Genomic DNA, 19,504 nt, shown 5'->3' with positions numbered 1-19,504 from the left:
GGGGGGCGGCGCCGGCCGGCCGGCCGGCGGGGAGGGGCTGCGTTGCAGCACCATGCAGAGGGCCTCGCGGCTGAAGAGGGAGCTTATGTTACTGACCACGGAGCCCCCCCCGGGCATCACGTGTTGGCAGAACAAAAGCCGGGCGGACGACCTGCGCGCTCGTACGTATTTCCAGCGGAAAGAGTCTAAACCGGGGGTTGGCAGCGGAGCCAATGGAGGTGGACACGGCTACAGCTACGGCTTCGCCAAGCGGCCTGGACTTCGTACCCCGTGCCATGCCGCCGCGGGGAGAAGCAGTGGTGGCCGGTCCTAGCGGCACCCCACCTCACAGCCGGGCGGGGCCGGGCCAGGCCGGTGGGGGGGCCGCTGGGCTCTCGAGCGGAGGCTTCCACCCACCGGGCTGCCGGGTCGTGGCAAGAGCTTTAACCACTGCTGGCAACAGTTCTGTGCGCAGGCCGTGTGCGCGCCCGCGCCATGCTGGTTGATTGGGCGAGGATCTCCTCGTTTGGCCAGCGACTGTGGCTTCAGGTTCTGAAATTGGACTGTGGCTGGTCCCTTCTGTATCGAATGCGAGGGCTAAGAGATGATCGAGCAAATTTCAGTGGATTGGTCTGGGTGGTTTTTTTTTTTTTTTTGGAAAAAGGGCTTCTGTGAAAAGGGGAGAGTGCTTCTGTGAAAAGGGGCGATGAAGCTCTGAACGACAGAGAGAACTGCCTCCGATCCTTGCAAACCTCCCTCCCCCTTCCACCGAAAAATTAAATTTAAAGATGTAAATTAGATCGTTTCTATGCCCGGTCTGTCAAAATGATTTGAGTGAGTTTGCCGGCCCGCAGTATAAATAAGGTTGGGATCCGCTGCTCTAGAGTCTTGACAGAACCGATTGGCATGACTCACTGACGTGTCTAATGAGTGAGATAGATATATATGTAGATTATAAATAAATAACAATTTGTAGATTTTTATACGGGATGAATTTACCCAGAACTGGTTAAATATTTGCTTAATTCTTATCCACTCATGTATTGTGGAACGTCACTTCTTGGTATGTCCTCATCATTTGGATCACTGTTGCTTGTGGCTTGGGAGTGTGAACAATAGAAGGAGTAAGGGGAACAGGTACTCTGTGGTATGCTTGCTTTTAAGCTCATAGAGACATCTGTCACTTGAAGCTTTTTAAGCTTCGGTTGGAGCTCTGACTCTGGCTTTTCAATACTGCTCGAGGATTTGTGTACGCAGGCATGCAGATGGGTGTTACAGATGGCATTGAGCCTTTGAGGCTTGGGAATACAGGGTGCTTATGTGTGGGGAGCCTGCTCCGGTGTGCTGGAAATCCAGTAAAGCATGGAGCATGTAAATTGATGTGCTCTGGCAGCCTTGCGCATCATGTGCATCAGCGGTGCAGCGTGCCTCCAGACTGAGAAAATTGTGGCGGTGCACTTTGAACTAAAATATGCTAAGTACTTCAGTTCAAAGCATGCCGCTGCCATTTTCTCAGTGTGGACGAGGTGTGCTGCGCCACTGATACACATGATGCGCAGGCACTTTTGATTAGTGTGGTTCGCTAATTAAAAGCACCTGGTGCCACTTGGGAGCACATGTAAAAATGCCCACAGGTTCTGGTCAAGAGGAAGGCCCTGTGAATTCTGTTTGTGTAATACAGTATAGCCTTTGTCCCTCCAAAGTCATTTCTCTTCAGGCGCTGAGTCCCAGAATATACAATACATTGGAGCGGTATTGGGGTTTTAACTTTTTAATTCTGAGATACTAAACATAACATCTTATGGAAATGTTTAGGCTCTAGGACAGTTCTTAATTCTGATTCTGAAATTGAGCATTAGTTTGGTTGACTTTTACAGTTGGCTGATGGTTCATCATGGTTATTTTATCATGCTTACAGACTGGAACTTGACAGTTTTCTGGCCTTCAGAAGTTAAAATACACGATGACTTCTGAAGTTGGAGAAGCAAGCAAGTGTTGAGACAGGCCTGGAGAACAGGCATAAATCTTATGTCAGCTCAAAAGGAGATTATACAATCTTCCCTCATCCCATACTGCACAGAACATCAGTTTAGCTGAGTACAACTAGTACAGTTTTCCCCTCCCCTTCCACAGCTGAACAACTAAAGGAGAGGTTGGACCTTTGCTAAGTCTCCTGAAAAAGTCATGGGCCTGTGTGTACTGGTGGGATAGATCACAGATTTACTGACAAAGTGATGAAGTCTGCTTCTGTTGTCTGACTCGGGTAGTATTACAACTATGTAAGGGTGGGAAGGGGATGCAGTGACTAGCAAATGTGACTTTTTGTGGAAGTGGGAGAGGGTGTTGAGATTTACACATTTTGAATGTTATAGATACCTAACTCCTAACTTCTTTCGTCCTTTAAGAAATTTTAGGTGGTGAAGGCACACCATATGAAAAGGGAATTTTCAACTTGGAAATAACTGTCCCTGAAAGGTAAATAGTTGATATCATCCAGGAAAGTGGAACATGATCAGTAAGGCAAAAACTTCATGTTCACCTTCCTTTCAAACAGTTAGTCTGTGTAAGACATTAGCAGGTGGTGTGCTGTGTACTGGAAGGACTGGAGCATTGGGGTAACGCTGCAAGTCTGGCCTTTTGCGTTTAGCCCCCCTGCTTCTGACACTGAATTTTTAATTTTTTATTTGTTTAATATATTGATTTTAAACTCTTTAAGAGCATGTTAATACTGAAACAAAAACATTTTTAAAAAGATGTTGGCAGGCAGGATTCTTAAATTATCTTGCTGGAAGAGCATACATCAACTGCTGAAACTTCCTTAGCCTGACGAAGGGTTTTTGAACTCGAAAGCTTGCTTAATAACTATTCTCCAACTATTTGGGTTGGTCTAATAAAAGATATCAAATTCACCCAAGGAACCTTGTCTTGCTGTCCTAGAACACTTTTGAATAGGACCTGTCTGGACATTGTATTTCTTTTTATCCATTGCAGCTTACATGTGTTACTGTAAGTAGTAGTATGAGGGTGCAGTGCAATGGCTAACCAGAGAAAGGGAGTCAGTGCTCTGAGAGCCAGAAGCAAAACTAGCAGCAATCGAGGCAGGTGTGTTGGACTGTGTGATCAGAGATGGGATTGCTTCTTCTACAAACTACCTGATGTAGTCAGATCCTGGGTAGGACATATGGCTGGGTAGGGCATGTGGCAGTATTATTTGTTGCAATGTGGCAAAAGAACAGAACTATAACAAATTTTAAGTAAGTTTTATTTCAAGCAAAATATTTCTTTAATACCTCTTCCTAAAAGATACCCATTCGAACCACCAAAGATTTGCTTTTTGACACCTATTTACCATCCAAACATTGACTCTGCTGGAAGGATTTGCCTGGATGTTCTTAAATTACCACCTAAGGTAAGTCGGTGTTATGAAATAGTAGTGTTGCTACGGGATGCTCAACTCTGCTGTCTGCTTTGAAATCTTTTTAGACTATTTAATATATATGTGGAAACCCATAATGAAGCCTGTCATGTAACATACACCCTTGTTTGTCATTAGGAAATACTTATTTTATCTTTTGTAATACTTCAAGGGAGGGCTGTCCAGCTTTTAAGTGGCCTTGGGCCACCTGCTGTATAGGCCCCCTGGCACCACTCAACCTTCCCCCTGGGTCAGGGGCAGGAAGTAGAAGTTGAAGAAGGGAGGGGGAAGCAGGAGATCCCGTCATGGCAGCAGTAGCAGAAACAGTTGGGGGTGGTGCCTGCGCGAGAGCCTGTAGGCTGTTAGTTGTGGCTGCATGTGGCCTGTAGGGCCCCAGTTGAACAGTCCTGCTTAAAGGCTGGGAGTTCATTGTCCCTCTAAAATGACATCTTGATGCTGATCTAATAATTTTATAGAGGACAAGATGACATGGAAGTGTTGCGTTATTTTAAACACATGCTGGGCCCATCTACACGTGTGCTTTACTATGCAGTAGACTAATTTGCTGCGCAGTAAAGTGTCACCATCTACGTGTGTGACCAGAATGAGTGCCATGTCTCTGCAGCCACTGAGTAAATTCACTGGAGCTGAACTGAACCAGCAGAGTGACATCCAGTTCAACCCTGGAAGGACTTTTTTCTTTGTAGGCAAGGCTACAATCTTGTGTTGAGAACTACTTAGTTGGGAATCAATTTTTCTTTCCCAAGTGTATAAACTGGATGCTGTATCTTTTCTGATGGTATCCATTTTGCCTACTGCACTGAGGTCTTCACACCACTACAGTAAATTATGGGTTCTCTCCATGTCAGCAAGTGTTCACTTATCTTTCTGTTTAACTTTGCTTTTATTGTTGTTTCTGTGAAGGGTGCATGGAGGCCTTCCCTGAACATCTCCACATTGCTGACCTCCATACAATTGCTGATGACTGAGCCAAACCCTGATGACCCTCTTATGGCAGACATAGTATGTGCTCTTTTCTAACTCCCTTGTGTGTTTGCTAGTGCATGTATTGTGGAGTGTAGATCACATGATACATTTGCTCTTTCTCCTGTATTGATTAAGAGGAATATTCATTAACCCATGACTGAAGTTTCTCTTTTTTTTTTTTTTTTTTTTGTCTTGTGCTTTGTTTCTAGTCCTCAGAATATAAATACAACAAACCACTGTTCTTGAGAAATGCCAAAGAGTGGACTGAGAAGTACGCAAGCCAGCAAAAGAGTGTAAGAAAAGACTCTTTGACTTTACTGTCGAGTTATCGGCTGTAGATTAATCTTTGCTTGTTCAGTCTTGCCACTCCATTCAAAGTAATAGTGAATGATGCAGATTCAGGTGTCATTTTCAGACCATTCCTTCTTGTCTCATTCCTGTTAACCCTAATGTGTGTTCTGGATGTGTATTTCAAGTAATTTTTTCAGGATCTCTCTAATTGGGGGTAGCTTCTTTGTCTTTCCATAACAGCTCCTGGATTGCCAATGCTCTGAATGTGCCATAAGCTGAACTTGCTGAATTTAGCGTTTTCCTTCAGAAATCCTTGTCATTTCTGGTTGGGTAAACTTACCCTTGCTCTCGAAATATAGGTAAGGAAATAAGGCTAAGCTAAGACCTTGCATTCCTTATATTTAGTCTGCATGGATTTATGAAAATGACCATGGTTATCTCAATGCCCTTGGTTAAGATAGTTTCATAGTTAGTAGGGTTGGAAGGGATCTGAGGAGATCACCAAGTCCAACCCCCTGCCATGGGCAGGAAAGAGCACTGGGGTCAAACGATGTCCCTTCCTGTTTGTTTTGGGCCAATATTCTGCCCTACTGTAAAATATTAAAATAACTGTATACTAGCTATATAAGTGGGACCGTGTCCTCTTAACACGTTCATGACATCCCTTTGCCAGCACACTGAAAAGGTTCATTTTAATTTACTAGAAGGTGACCCCCATGCTTTCCTTGCTCTGCAGTAGAATCTAGAGCAGGGATTTAGGACCCTTTTGTGCTAGGCGCTGTACATGTACATGGGTGCAATAGATAACAAGTAGAACAGGGACCATATAAGTATATAACAGTAAAAAAAAAAAAAAATAGATGGAGGGGCACAGTGAATAGTAAGATGAGGGAGATTAGAATAACAATCAGAGGTCACAGCACAGTAGCTACATAGCCAGAGCAAAATGTTGTATGGTCCTTACAAACATACTGACCTAATATTCACAGGCATAGGAGGCGCTAGTCATTCTCTGATGTCAGCATGTGGGGAAGTGCGTGGGTGCTGCTCTTGAGCACTTTATCTAATGTCTATCTAGCTCTGAAAGAGGAGATCTGACACTGGGTCTGCCCAGATTTATACCAGGCATCATGGATTGCCTTAAGAACTACCCATGTGCCTCAGGGGTGCTCAATATGGACAAAGGAGTAGGCTGTTCACCTGAAGATTTACAGGCAGCTGGGTTTCTTGAGTACCACATTTGTCTGGGAATGTGTGCTGCAGTTGTAACACTAGGGGGCATCTGGATCCTTGATAATTGTCTGATTTCTCTAAATTTACTACACTTGGCTCCCCAGCTAGCAAAAATGGTCCACTGTGCATCCTGTGCTCAATTAACCCTACTTCCCTGAATGCTGCCATCAAGAACCTCTGTGCTGCCCTCCGCATCCAGATTTAAGCTCTGAGCTATATGCTTCATTATGTCACTTTTATATGCAGGGATCCTGGTTTTCCCTGATTTTAAAAAATTGCAAATTCCTTTATTTATTTATTTATTTATTTATTTATTTTAACCCCCCCCAAATCTGTGATTAAAATGAACAGCCCCCTTGCTCTGCTTGTCCCCTTCATTTCCCCCCCACCCCTTTCCCACACCCACATGGCCTCCCCAGCTCTACTGGTACACCTCACTACCTCCCACAGCCTCTGCTCCCTCAGCCCTGCTGGAGGGGGCCCCCAGCTAACAGGACTATGGGGCCAGGGACCTGGCTTTGCAGCCCCCTGCCCCTGGCAGGAGGTGGCAACTGCTGCAGTGGAGTGGAGCCCAGTTTCCCCTGGCTGCTTGCCTGGTGCGGGCTCAGGCAGGGGGGTGGGGCTGGCTCCCTGCTGCTACGCATACACTTGGGGGGCAGGGGAACCTGTGCCCCCCAGATCTGTACATGGGACAGGGTGGGCTGCCCCCTCGGGCTCCTGGCCTGCTGCCCTTTGGGGGGGCCTCTGCAGCTGGTGCTGCAGGGCACAGCAGGGCCATGCAGGAAAGCTGCTTGCTGCTGTGAGCTCCGCGCTGCCCTGGCGATGTCTCCCCTGCGTGCACAGGGGTGGTGGCACAGTGTTGCACACAGGGGATGTGTTGCCAGGGCAGTGCGGAGCTCACAGCAGCAAGCAGCTTTCCTGAGTGGTCCTGCTGTGCCTTGCAGTGCTGGGTCACACCCACTGGGCTGTGGAGGCCCCAGGGGAGGGCAGCAGGGCAGGAGCCTGAGCCCGCAGCAGTGGGGAGCCAGCCTCGCCCCCTGGACGAGGCACCTGTGGCCCTGTCCCACTTCTCGCCAGGGCCTTCCTGCTGCACATTGCACCCGCATTCGCCACCCAGCTGGACAGCAGTCCCAGCCAGCCCTGCTCAACTCCTCTCCCTATGGGGGCCTCAATCCTCCCCAGCACTTACCTGCAGGAGCTGCTCTGCAGGCTGCCTGGCAGCCATGTGGCTATGCATGTACATGGCACCCGCAGCCTGACTGCCCTCCCCCTGCTTCCTCGCAGCCCCTTGCAGGCTGGAACTCTGCCAGTCTGCAGAGGGCTCGTTTGAAAAACTACAAAATGTATGGGTTTCTCTGCTAAAATGAGAAATCCGCAATTTCCTCTGGTAAAGGAGGAAATCCACGTTTTACTCTGTTTTTTCTGTGGGAAATGGAAAACCTGGATCCCTGCTTATATGTAAGCTTTTTCCTTCTCTACCTGCACAGTGGCCATTGTTTTTTCTAAAGTCTTATTTAATATGGACTGAGCTTTTTTGGGAAGGGCATGCTTTCTTCATTTGAAAGCTCTGTCTCCTGTGCACAGGTGTCTCACTCTTGTGCCTGATAGACATGTCATGATATAACTGTCCTAGCAGTACTCAGGGCCAGGAGATCCCCCTCTTGGAAGGCCTCTCTTGGAGAGCCAAGACTTGCATCCATTAAGCAGTGGGATGCCAGTAAAGTAAAGAGAGTTGCATGATAATGCACTTCTCGCAGTGTGTATTGCCAGGTAAGCAGCTAGCTATATTCTGACTCAGTGACAGGCTTGTTTAATGTCATTAGTTTAAATGCCACGTACAGAGAATTGCAGTAGTGGAGCCTAGAGGCTATAAGTATGTGGATCACTGGCCAGGTCTGAACATAGAATACAATGTTACATAGGTATTTCTCTCCCTGCTAGCTTCACTTGAGTCTTGCCAGCCAGCTACTTTCAGTTCAGTTTCTGGTTTTAGCCTCTACTCCCGGCGTGCCTTCTAATCCCTCTATTATGTACTAAAACTATGTTAAAAGAGCGTTAAGGCTTCAAGGCAAGTATTTGAAAATTATGGAGTACTATAATTAATGTTGCCTATGTAGTCTTAATCTGGACCTCTTTTATGTATGTGCATTATGGTAATCTTTAATTATTTGATCACATACTATTTTCCTCAGGAGCCTTCCCTCCCTCATTGCACAGGATAGAATTCAGTGAATGGTTGTTCAGTTTTTACCTTTTTATTCCCTTTCAGTGAGATTTCTCTGTGCCTTGCTGTGCATAGTCCCAACCCTGTGCTGAACATAAAAATAACTTTTTTTTGAAGTTTTCTGGAGGGCTTGCTGCTAGAAGATCTGAGTGCTTCATAGGCATTATTGAACTTACCTTCAACACTCTGATGGGTTAGGTAGGAAGGTATTGATTAGATAGGGAACTGAAGCAAAGTGATGTGGCCAAAATAGTCTAAAGTCCTCAAATTTTGAGTGTCCAGTTTGAAATACATAGAGCAGTGATTCTCAGCCAGGGTGTCATGGCACCCGGGGGTGCCTTGAAATCCTTTCAGGGGTGCCGCACAGTGTTAGCACTGTTAGGTGTGCAAACAGGATTCACAAGAATAGCTCAGAGGTTTCAAATGGGAACCTATAGTGTTAAAAATATTCTGACCTATTTGTGGTCTTTTTGTGTTCTTTGCAACAAAATAATTACTCTATTAATTTTTCAGTAGTCAAAAAGAAAAAGTGAAAATTAATGGCTGCAGGGGTTTCGGTTGTAGCCGTGTTGGTCTAAGGACATAGGCAGACAAGGTTCCTTGGGTGAATTTGATATCTTTTATTAGACCAACCCAAATGGTTGGAGAATAGTTATTAAGCAGGCTTTCGGGTTCAAAAACCCTTCGTCAGGCTGGCATTTTCCGAGAGGTATATCAATTCTTAAAAGGTTGAGAACCACTGACCTAGAGCCCTATATTTTCACATCATTCAGCATTTTATAACACTTCATGAGTTCAGGCCACAGCTCCCATTGATTTCATTTGAAGCTACAAGCATTCAGCACTTCTGCAGCTTTGGCTCTCAAATCTCAATGTGGACTTTTTGAAAGTAAAGAACACAGGGTTAACTGATGCTGAAAATGGTAGTTTGACGTGACTTGCCTGCATCACAGATTTTTCAGATGGGCAGGGATATAATTTATTTTTCCAGTTTGGCATTAAGCTGTGTTAATCCCAAGAACATCCTTCTCTTTCTGCCATCAGTTGTATCACCTGCTACACACTTCCCAACTTCTGCAACAAGGGGGGGTGCAGTCTGTAGGCTTCAGCCAAATTCACAATCCATATCTGACTTGTTTCTTGAGCACTGTCTACCCAATGCAGTGAGTTTTCCCTGGAGTCTTGGGATAAAAGAGTAAATTAACCTGTTATGGATATGGAATAAGCAGTTGAGATGTGGTGCTGACTGATTAAACCAGCCACCTTCACACCTTCATAATAGCTCTGCAGTGAGAGCTGCTCCACTCATTTGAGTCAGGGCTGTCCAGTTAGCAGTGGCTTGTTGCCATCCCCTTCCTCCCCACCTTCCTCTGGCGGCAGCAGCTGGAGTCTCTGGACTCCCCCTCCCTTTTCTACTTCCCACTTCTTGTCCCCAACCAGGGGATGGGTCATAGCAATGCTGTGCTGGGAGCTGAGGGTGAGGTGGGTGTCACACAGGCATGTGGTGCATCAGGGGGAATGGGGCCTGCACTCATTGGGGTATGGGGGAGAGGGCAGATGCATGAAGGGCATCTGGGTGGCCTAGGGGGTCCATAAGTCTCTCTGGTATGGCCTGTGGACATGCAGACCCACCAGTGCAGCCCATGGAGGGTTTGATCCCCAGTCACTTAGAAGTAGGACAGTTTTGACCTGAATGATAAATCTAGTGCCAGCAATACATTAAATAACGGTGTTAATTAGAGCTGGCCAACTTTTGTTAATAGGAAAATTCAGAACTAAACACATGCTTTCTTTTTTTAACTGAAATTTTCACTTTGTTTTTTTTGAAAAAAAACATATTTCCTAAAATTTGGATTGTTGTTGTTTAAACATGTTTGTTATGGCAATGCCTGAGGACTCCCCACAAAGGGGCTCTAAAATCCTGTGCACGCACAAATTAAAAGACATTCCCTGCCCCAACAGCTTATAGTCTGAAGACAAGATGGACACCGCTTGGGAGAAGGTTTACAGTGCACCAGATGAGTTAACAGTGTGGTGACAGTCAGTGTCATATTCGTTCCAAAAAATCCCTACCACCAAAAATGTGGGTGGGTTTGCTTAGGAGGGGGTCAGCCAACTGGAAAGAAAAATTAAAGGAAGTGGGAAGAAGGACAAGTGTAGAATGAAACAGGTGAAAAACTGGGAGAAGTGAAAGGAGAGGGTTAGAACAAAAAGAATATTGCAGGGAAAGTCCATCCAAAACTGACTGCAAACACTTGATGGGGAACTTTTTGTTGTTGGTTTTCTCTCCTTTTTTACCCACTCGTTGTAATACAGTGAGCATCCAGCGTTTTGTTGTTTCACTTCATTACATTTTCAAAACTTCCTCAACATGGGAAAAGTTGGTGCCAGAGTTTCATTTCCCTTCTGCCATTCTGGACCTTTCCCAACTTTTGACTGTTTTGGAAAATTAGAAAAATGGAAAATGCATGGATGGAGGGAGGTAAATACTTTGGGAACGATTCATTTTATTGCTTTCAGTGGGGAAAAACATAGGGAGAAAACAAAAATCTGGTTCTTTTTTGATACCTTTGCAATTGTTTCTGTTTCTGGAATTATTTTTTCCAGTTGTTACCCAGCTCTGTTACATATTTCACCTAAGCAACTGCTCATTTTGAGTAGAAGGCCTTTAAGAACTGGAGAGTTGGCTTGAATGGCAAGTTCATTTTCATAAAGGTTGGGGGATGTCAGGCTCAGGTCTTAATAATTTGAAAGTGCTGTCTCAAGCCAAGCAGGCTCAGTTTTGGTCAGTATTTGGATGGGAGACTTCCTCACATAATGTCCTGCAGCAACTATGCTTTGTTGAATGCAACAGGTAATTTTCAGTATTGAACCAGTATGCCATTGTAGAGATGGGTAGCATGGATGTTTTGTTGCAGGAGATAAAGCCTAAAATAATGTCCTTTCCCACTTGTGATTTGATAAAACCTGCCGTGAGCATTTTTTTTTAATTGGAGAGAGAGATACATTATTTTGCTAATTTCTAATTTTATTCTGGAAGCAAGTCTCTCTATCGTTGCAGCTGGATATAGTATTTGGCTTTCTCTTCTGAAAATTCCTAGAGTGCTATCCAGCAGCATTGAATAGTTGCATTCGACCTCGGGACTGATTACATTTCCGCAATTACTCTATAAAATGCTTTGGGATCCTTTCATGAACCCAGTACTAGACCATGGCACTGTTTTTTCTCGGAAGGAGATGCTAGTCCTGTGGCGTCTCCAGGAGGTGCATGGACCTGGTATGGTAAACATCTTCCAACTGACTGTAAATGTTAGAAAAATAACTAATTTTAAAAATTACTTTTTTTATCGCTCACGCTATACAGGCTTCCAAAACTCTGAGTGAAGAAGTGAACCAAACTGAGGCCTCTGTCCCCAAAGAATCTGCCATTTCCCAGAAAAGGAAAGGAAGTGATACCAGCATAAGGGAGAAAAAGTCTCGCCTTGATTCATAGAGGATTTTTGTCTTTGATATCATTTTCTTGGGCTACTGTTGATGTTGTTTTCAATTTTCCTTCCCTTCTCTGTGCAATGTGTAATTAAATATTTTAATGAATGTGTAATACTGGCAAGTTTCACTTGCGCCTCCCTCCCCCTTTAAGCTAATGTCTGTGATGACAGAACTTTTTGTCTTTTAAAAATTATTTTATTTCACATGAATAACACTACCTGTGTATGTAACCTAGTTTGGCCTGTACTTGTGTCTGCGTATTTTGAAAGAAGGCAAGAGTCCATTGCTGGTGATTTGTGTATGAATGACAAGTTACTTAATGTTGTCCAGTGCATGGTAAGTCTAGCTCTTGTTTGTGGTTGATGATGGGCTAGAAATTGCAGTGTTTAATAAAAGGTTATGTTTGAATTTGTAATATTTTGCTTAATTTATGTCCATGATTTAGATGCCAGTGCATCTGTCTGTAGAAAATGTCTCCTTTTTCGAAGTGATACATGGGTATGGTTCTAAGTGAGTAAAATGCACTATATAGAGCAGTGATGCTCGGCCTTTTTACAGATGGGCTGAGGGCCCCAAAGAAAAACATTGCCCAAACTTTGCATGCACGGGGAGCTCTTTGAACTCGCAGGTTGTTGGTGTAGCCTTTGGCCAGAGCCATGCAAAAGCGGTGGCTTCAGCCACAGCCTGTGCTGTCAAGCTCATATGTTTGTGCAGAGCTTCAGCAGGAGCCACACTGACATAACACAATATTTGTTTGCTCCAATAAGGGTAAGTGGTCTTTTCATGCAGGCTTCATAACAACATCCATCCCATGGGCCAGCGGTTGAGCACCATTGCTGTGGAGCAGGGGTAGCAAACATACAGCTCATGGGCTGGATCTGGCTAGTGGAGCCTCTTTCTAGGCAACTAGAAGTTGCATGGAAGGTAGGGCCTTTTTGGCCATGGCAGCCAGCAGCGAGTTTGGCTCGTTGCCACTGCCCCAAGACCTGCCACCACTGCCAGGCCCCTTACTGTTGTTGGATTCACTGCTGCTGCGGTGACCATGGCCCATATTTTATACTGGACCTAGCCCGCAGAGAGCCCTTCAGCATGGATCCAGCCTTGGACTCTAGGTAAGTTTGCTCTACAGCAGAAATATAATATGTTAGTGTCCTGTCTGTTCCTTAGCCACCCTCACATCTGTACAATAACCAATATATAAATCAAAAGAATGTCTGCTTGCTGACAGACATGACCCCCCCCCCAAAAAAAACCCCAAACCCCTAAAACCCCATGTTTTACCAGAAGAAGCAGTGCGTTACCTTTAACTTGGCTTCACAGTGTGTGTATAAATCAGGTGCTTCAGCAGGGCTTTGGTATTGTGGAGGAAAAAAGTGAACAGAGCTTGAAAAAGCTGACAATAGGGATAAGCAATTATAACTTAAAATAGCCTATACTTTTTTTCGTTTTATGACTTGTCACCAGGTTACACCATTTTTTCCTTTTGCATTGGTGCATAGCTGCAAAGGAGCCAGTTTATGGAGTTAGACTTTTTTTTTTCTGAGTGCTTAGCTGGTGTGGATGCTATTTGGGAGGTGGGGGTAATGAACAGTTGTGATCAGCCTTGCCTGAAAAAGGCCAACTTGTACTGCCACTGAATCCTGCCATTAAACTTTATCTGAGCAAGCCAGACACCTGGGGGGTGGTATTTGTCAATGGCATATCTTAGAAATAACCAAGAGTTAAAAGTTACGTACTTAATGGTACATCTGTGTTCATTACATGATGCCAAGGGCAGTCATGCATAGAAACAAAAACTGTCAAACTGCATGAAACCCTCTAGACCAATATCTGGCCTGCGATGGTCAGTTATAGAGGCTTAGGGAAATCTATGGATATTACTGATACAGGGAAATGGAGCCCTGTGTTGCTGTTATACATTCATGCAACAAATGAGTCTAGCACTTCTATGCCACAGCGGAAGCCAAGTTCCCTGTTCCACCATAGCAAAGCACAGATATATTTAGGTGGAGTGGATGGGACTTCAGGAAGAGAGCAGCATAGAGAGGATACATGGAAGGAGACAGGACAGTGGAAGGAGAAGAGTTGGACTTGTGAATCTAAGGTCCTGATCCTAGAACCTTTGCTGAATAGGAGCTGTGCAGAAAGAGGAGAGCCTGGAGGGTCTGAGTGTGAGGAAGAGCTGACAGGAGCAGGGGAAGAGAAAGCCAGGTAGGAGAAAGTGATGTGAGCAATGGGCAGCTTGGATGAGGCCTTTGAGTCCATTTCTTTGGGGTGAGATTTTGATTCTAAAGCCCAGTCTGTGCTATTAAGTTCTACTGGAAGAACTCCAGTTCTGTTACTAGATTTAAGAGCATCCATACCCAAAGCTACTTGGCAGCAGCAAGCACCTTTCTACCAGCAGTTACACCACCTTTGTCAAGTGGAGTAAAGCTTCTGCCATAGCCCAACAGATGACAATACATGTGGAGATGCCCCTTCCTTTTCTTCTGGCTTCTATGATTTTTTCAGTACCTGCCTTGTGTCTGTGGTTCAGTGGCTGAAGGAAGGAAACATGCAGAACTTCTAGAAGTTCACAAATGTGGTAGCTTGATAGTAATGGTAGCTGCTGTCTTCTGCCAGGAGTTCTGGGAGCAGAGGCAGATAAATATAGAGCGATAGTCTGTCTGGTCATTTCTGAACCTAATCTTGACTGTGTGAAACTCAGCAGGCTCTCTTCTTTCCATTCTCATCAGTGTAGATGACACCCAAACATCAAAATCTCAGGCTCTTGTTTTTCTAGAAATGGCAGAGTTGCTCCACCTCTCCCTGTCAAAGCATAGGCAACTTTGGAATGAAAACCTTTGCTTTCACTAGGGGTGCACTGATAGAGATTTTGGGGGCTGATACCAATAGCCGATTTTTAAGAAGGCGTATCAGCCAGTACCAATCCGATTTCTGATACAGCTGCCTCCAGCTGGTAAGTCTGTTGTGGTGGAAGGGGAGGTGGGGGGAGGAACGGGGGTGGGGGCAGATCAACACCCCCTGCAATGAGGGATGGAGTGAGGCTGGGGCAGGCGTTGCCCAGACAGGGTGGGCTGGGGTACGGGATGGAGCCACAGCTGGTCCAGGGTGCATGGGGGGAGGGGGCGGCTCTCGCCGCTGCGCACATCCTGGGAGGGCATGGGGGAGGGGGGACGTGTGCCTTCCAGATGGTCCCGTGGCTTGCTCTGCCCCGGCTGGGCAGCACCTGCCCCATTCCCTCCCTCACCGTGGGGGCCTTGATCTGCGCCCATGCTCCTTCCCTCCCCCTTCCACCACAACAGACTTACCAGCTGCATGCAGGTCTCCAAGCTGCCAGCTGCGCTCCTCGCTGCCTGTGTGCTGTGCTGTGACTGCATCTATGCATAGGCATTTATTGGCCAAATTATTGGCCACATCAGGTTAATTTCCAATAGACAATTTTTTTAGATCAGTGCCAATTCAATATCGGACTGATGTATCAGTGCACCTCTAGCTTTTGCTAATGTGCATTTAAATAGGCTAATGCATCTTTTTCTAGTGCCTCACACTAAGTCCATTGTATCCAGACAGTGCCCTTATTTGACATAAGTGTAATGTTGGACTTCCATATGGGTACTTGATTCAACTTGGTTACAGTTCTCTTGACTAATGCACATGAAGCAACAGCCTCCATTTCACTTCCGGTAACCTGTTCTGGTTTAAGTCAGTGAACTTCATTGTAGTGCCTGAAGTCTGAGCTGCTGACTCTGGCACACACATGGAGCAGATCTGGTAGATCATAAAGTGAGATGGGATTCTTTGATTCACCTGTCAGAGCAGAGCTGAAGTTAAAACCCAGTTAAAACACAGCTTTCTACATGTGTCAGGTTGGATTGTGTGTTTGCTTTGTGTGGAACTCCTAGCGACCTCAAAGGAAAGGACTCAGCTTTGGGAGACTGACACAGTTGAGGTTACCACCTCTATAGGGGACCAAAGAATTAAGTGAGATCAATCAGTCTTCTTTTATACACACAGGACAATCCATCTGGCTTTTCTGTAGGGCAGGAGTGGCCTGCAGCACAAGTGCCACAAATGGCACAGCAGCCTCTTTGTGGCATGTGGCAGATCAGGGTGGGGGCAGGCAGCACAGCAGCAGGTGGGTCAGGAAGAAGAAAGCAGAGCAACAGTTCGGGCAGGGGAAGAGGTTGGTGTGGCACTTGGGGAGTGTACGGGGCTAATTTTTGGCGTACCTGCCTAAAAGGTTGGCCCCACTTGTAGGGGGGATCATTCACTGTCCAGCAACAAATGTCCTTTGCTCAGTATCACCTTGATTTCTCAGAAGACGTGGGTTATAAATATTGTCTGTGTGTCCACCAAGCCCATTCTATTCAAAAGTAATATTTTCTTTGACATCGTATGGCTATGCATTAGGTCCTAAAGAAGTATTTGCATTGAAATAAGAAAAGCCAAGGGATGCAGCTATGTAGCAGCCCACAGTAAGCCAGCTGATTTGTCATCAGTGCTGCTTGAGTGAGCTCTTGCTTCCTTATTTTGCAAAATCCTGAGTTCTGAGATGGTGACTTTTACGTTCTCTTTAATGTTCCCTACTGCTTATTTGCCAAGATGCTAATATTACACCAATGTTTACGTGATATGAAACCTATCAGGGGCAGCTTTTCATCCCTATCAATGGTAAACTGCAGGCACAACATATTTTAAAACCACCATTTATTTTTCTGTAGTGTCTTTCATACAGGATGTTTTACAATCAGTATACAAAAAGGGAGGGGCAGCATTCAAAGTAATGGTCTGCAGGAGAGGGAAAATGGTTATATATAAATATACACATAATAGACATCTGTCTATGCATGCTGAATATTATATATATAGGTCATCTCATATACATACAATAACATATACATGGTGTGTGAACGCATTATGTTCTATTCAGTTTTTCTCAGTACAGGCTTGTGAAAGATGGTAGTGTTCATTATTTATATTTGATGTAATGGGGTACTAATGTTAAGAATAAATTACAGAAAAGACGTAAATCCTGTGCCTTTAAAAGCAAGCTATACCTGCTTTTACCTCCAGCCTATTGGAGGCGGTACCTGCTAACACATCCAATCAGGCCAATTAATATTCCAGATCATGGAGGATATATACTACTGTTCATACTATTAATATCCACTCAGGACAAAACAATTGTCAGGCACTTCTTGGACTGGTAGGGCATGGTCGTTTTGAGTGATAAGATGGAACAGGAAAAATAGCTTTAGGAAGTGATTCTTCAAAACAATGCAAATAGTTCTAATTCTAGGTGAGATAGGAGCACAAGCTAGTAGTCTGACAGGGAAAAGGTGCTTGCCATGCCAATTAGCCTTGCATTTCAGAGAACTACCATGAGGCTTCCTTGAGGAGCAATGTGCATAGCCATGAAATAGATGATATCAATGAAAGTCACAGGAAGATGCATGAGAAAACTCAGCCTTGGGTTCAGCACTCCACCTTTTCAAAGCAACCTCAATACAGAGCCCTGAGCACTGTCCTACCTGAGAAAGAAGCTGCAGTATTGTTCACCCACTGTTGATAGTGCATCTAAGTGCACAACCTCACACTTTACAGGCTCTACTTTTTTTTACTGTTTGAGTAGCTCTCATTATAGGAAACAAATGTGGTCCAATTTCTTTGTTCTGTGAGAGCTGGCCCCACACATGGGCCAGATGGAAACCAAGATGTGGGAAGTTCCCAGATGAGCACCTAGGGATTTCACAGAAGTGCCCAAGATCTAACAAGCAGCCCAGCCTGGGCTCATTGCCTAGTGGGCCACACCTGGCTGGGGCTTTGACTGGCAGCCCTAACTCAGCTAATGACTCCAGCTGGCTGCTGTCTGGGCCACTTGGGAAAGCCGCTGCCCCATTTAGCTCCAGCTGTGACTGCAGGCTCTAGGCCAGCCTGCTGAAGGTCTGCTCTGGCAAACCTCTCTGATCTAGTACTCCTGGTTCCCTGATCCTGCTCGCTGTGTTCCTGGCTTCTGGATTTTCCCTTGGATTTTAGCAATTTGGTCTCTGCCTCCTGAACTTTGACCTGGCTTATGGTTTGGTCCTTGCACCTGGATCTGGTAACTGGGTATGTTTCCTGACCCCTGATTTGGTTGGTACTTCTCTGGTGTCCGAACCACTAGGCCAGAGTGTCCATGACCTGGTCTATTATATTAACTCTCATTGAAAGTCTATGGGTATTAGGTATAATATTGATCCCTGGCTGTGAAATGTATAGTACCAGAGCTGCATCTGTATGCTTGTTATTCCACAACATAAAGATCTCTTAACCTGTTTCAGCTGATCGTAATGAGACAGGGTTGAAAGGTGTTGCTTTCTTGTCCAGCTATGCTAACAATACAATGCCGATGCACTACATGCAAGTGAACACAAGATAATTTGTGCTTTGTCATGTTGTTCAGCTACTGTCCATAAGTTCAAAAGGAAGCTCAAGTGATTTGTTGGTTTTCCTCTGAAGCTGCAGGAATATTACATCACTGGGGTTTACCCTGGGGAAATAAATGGGTTGATGCAGCATTTCACAGGTTTTTTTAATTGGTTCTGAGCAGGGTGGGGTTTCTTATTGCCCCCACATAGACACTCATCAGCTAATGCTTATCTCCATCTATCAACTTCTCCCTAAGGAAAAAGGAGGATGCCGTAACCCTGTGATAGGCTGAGTAGCTTAGCTTTTTTGGGTATTTCATACAATACTGAGCATGCGAATGACATGCTCAAAATATATGATGAGAAGACCGTGCCTCTCTCCAGTAGCCTGCAGACTGGAGCTCATGCAAGAATAGCAACATTAGAATCCATTCCTTAAGTCATCTAAACTACCATTTCCTCTTTCCACCAACTGGGCCAAACTTGTGCTCCACAGAGACTAGTCATGATGAACACATTGTAACAAGTTCTGCTTTCCACTTGTTCTGGAGGGACATGATGCAGATGAGTTACAAAAACACCCAGAAGTGCCTACTGATCTCAACAGGTGCTAGGTCCAAGCACTTTTGAGAATCTTACTTGATGCTTACCTGCATCTTTAGGCACATTAATAGTCTGCCCTAAAAGCCTTTAAAGAAAGTTTTGGTTTACATTTGAGACTGATCCCTGCAAATTAGAAAGACCCTGACTCCAACACAGCAAAATTCTTGAATGTGAGCTTCACGTAAAGATGTGAGTGGTCCTTTTGATCTCAATGGCAGATCTCGTATCGTGTTCAGCAAACATCCAGGTGCTTCATGGGATCAGGGCCTGAAATGATGAGCAAGTAAGTGCTTGCTCTTGCAATTCCTCTCACTTGCATAGCTGTTACCCTGCTGCATTCAGTGGAGTTACTCCAAAGAGAGTTATACTGCATTAAAAAGCCCCCTCGCCTCCCAGTAATCTTTTCCTCGTTCTTTTTCTGTGGCAGTCTGGATGATGGGGGAACTGGCAGGACTATGACAATAGAGGCCAAGGAAGAGCATTCATATACAGTGGGTTTTATTCCAAATGTTAAGCCTTCCCTTTTCCTGCTTATTTTGATTCCCATTTAACTTAAACATCTGATACATAGCTGGAAGGAAACATTTCCAGGGGTTGGGGGTGGGGAAACAGGCCTCCACCCCTTTCACTGGAGGTCTAAGAAAGCAGCTAGTCCAAGATCCCTGGGGAGATCTTTAGCACCAACAAAGAAGAGCAGGTCTGATGCACCCATGGCGAACAAGAAAAAGCCTTGAAGCAAACAAGCCTTTCAGACCTTCCTTATCCATATGATGAAGGAATAAAGTGCATAGGACTATGTCTCCTACTGAAGATGGCCTGTCAAAGTGCAACCTCTCTCTTCTTTGTTAAATGAAGGCAAGTGGCAATTCTGGA

General features: G+C 45.1%; 1 protein-coding gene across 1 annotated transcript; it reads left to right on the top strand.

Annotated features, from left to right (window-relative positions):
• Positions 1 to 6: 6 nt before the first annotated feature.
• Positions 7 to 12,013, top strand: UBE2T (ubiquitin conjugating enzyme E2 T). Its single transcript, XM_006029640.3, has 6 exons — positions 7 to 161; positions 2,385 to 2,454; positions 3,283 to 3,388; positions 4,319 to 4,417; positions 4,591 to 4,674; positions 11,494 to 12,013. Exons 1-6 carry the CDS (start codon positions 53 to 55, stop codon positions 11,620 to 11,622), a joined length of 597 nt encoding a protein of 198 aa, XP_006029702.1. The 5' UTR covers positions 7 to 52; the 3' UTR covers positions 11,623 to 12,013.
• Positions 12,014 to 19,504: the final 7,491 nt, after the last annotated feature.

Source organism: Alligator sinensis, unplaced genomic scaffold (assembly GCF_000455745.1).
Source record: "Alligator sinensis unplaced genomic scaffold, ASM45574v1 scaffold766_1, whole genome shotgun sequence".
NCBI lineage: Eukaryota > Metazoa > Chordata > Crocodylia > Alligatoridae > Alligator > Alligator sinensis.
The sequence above is the reverse complement of the archived record's forward strand: the minus strand, read 5'-3'. Positions and strand labels throughout refer to the sequence as shown.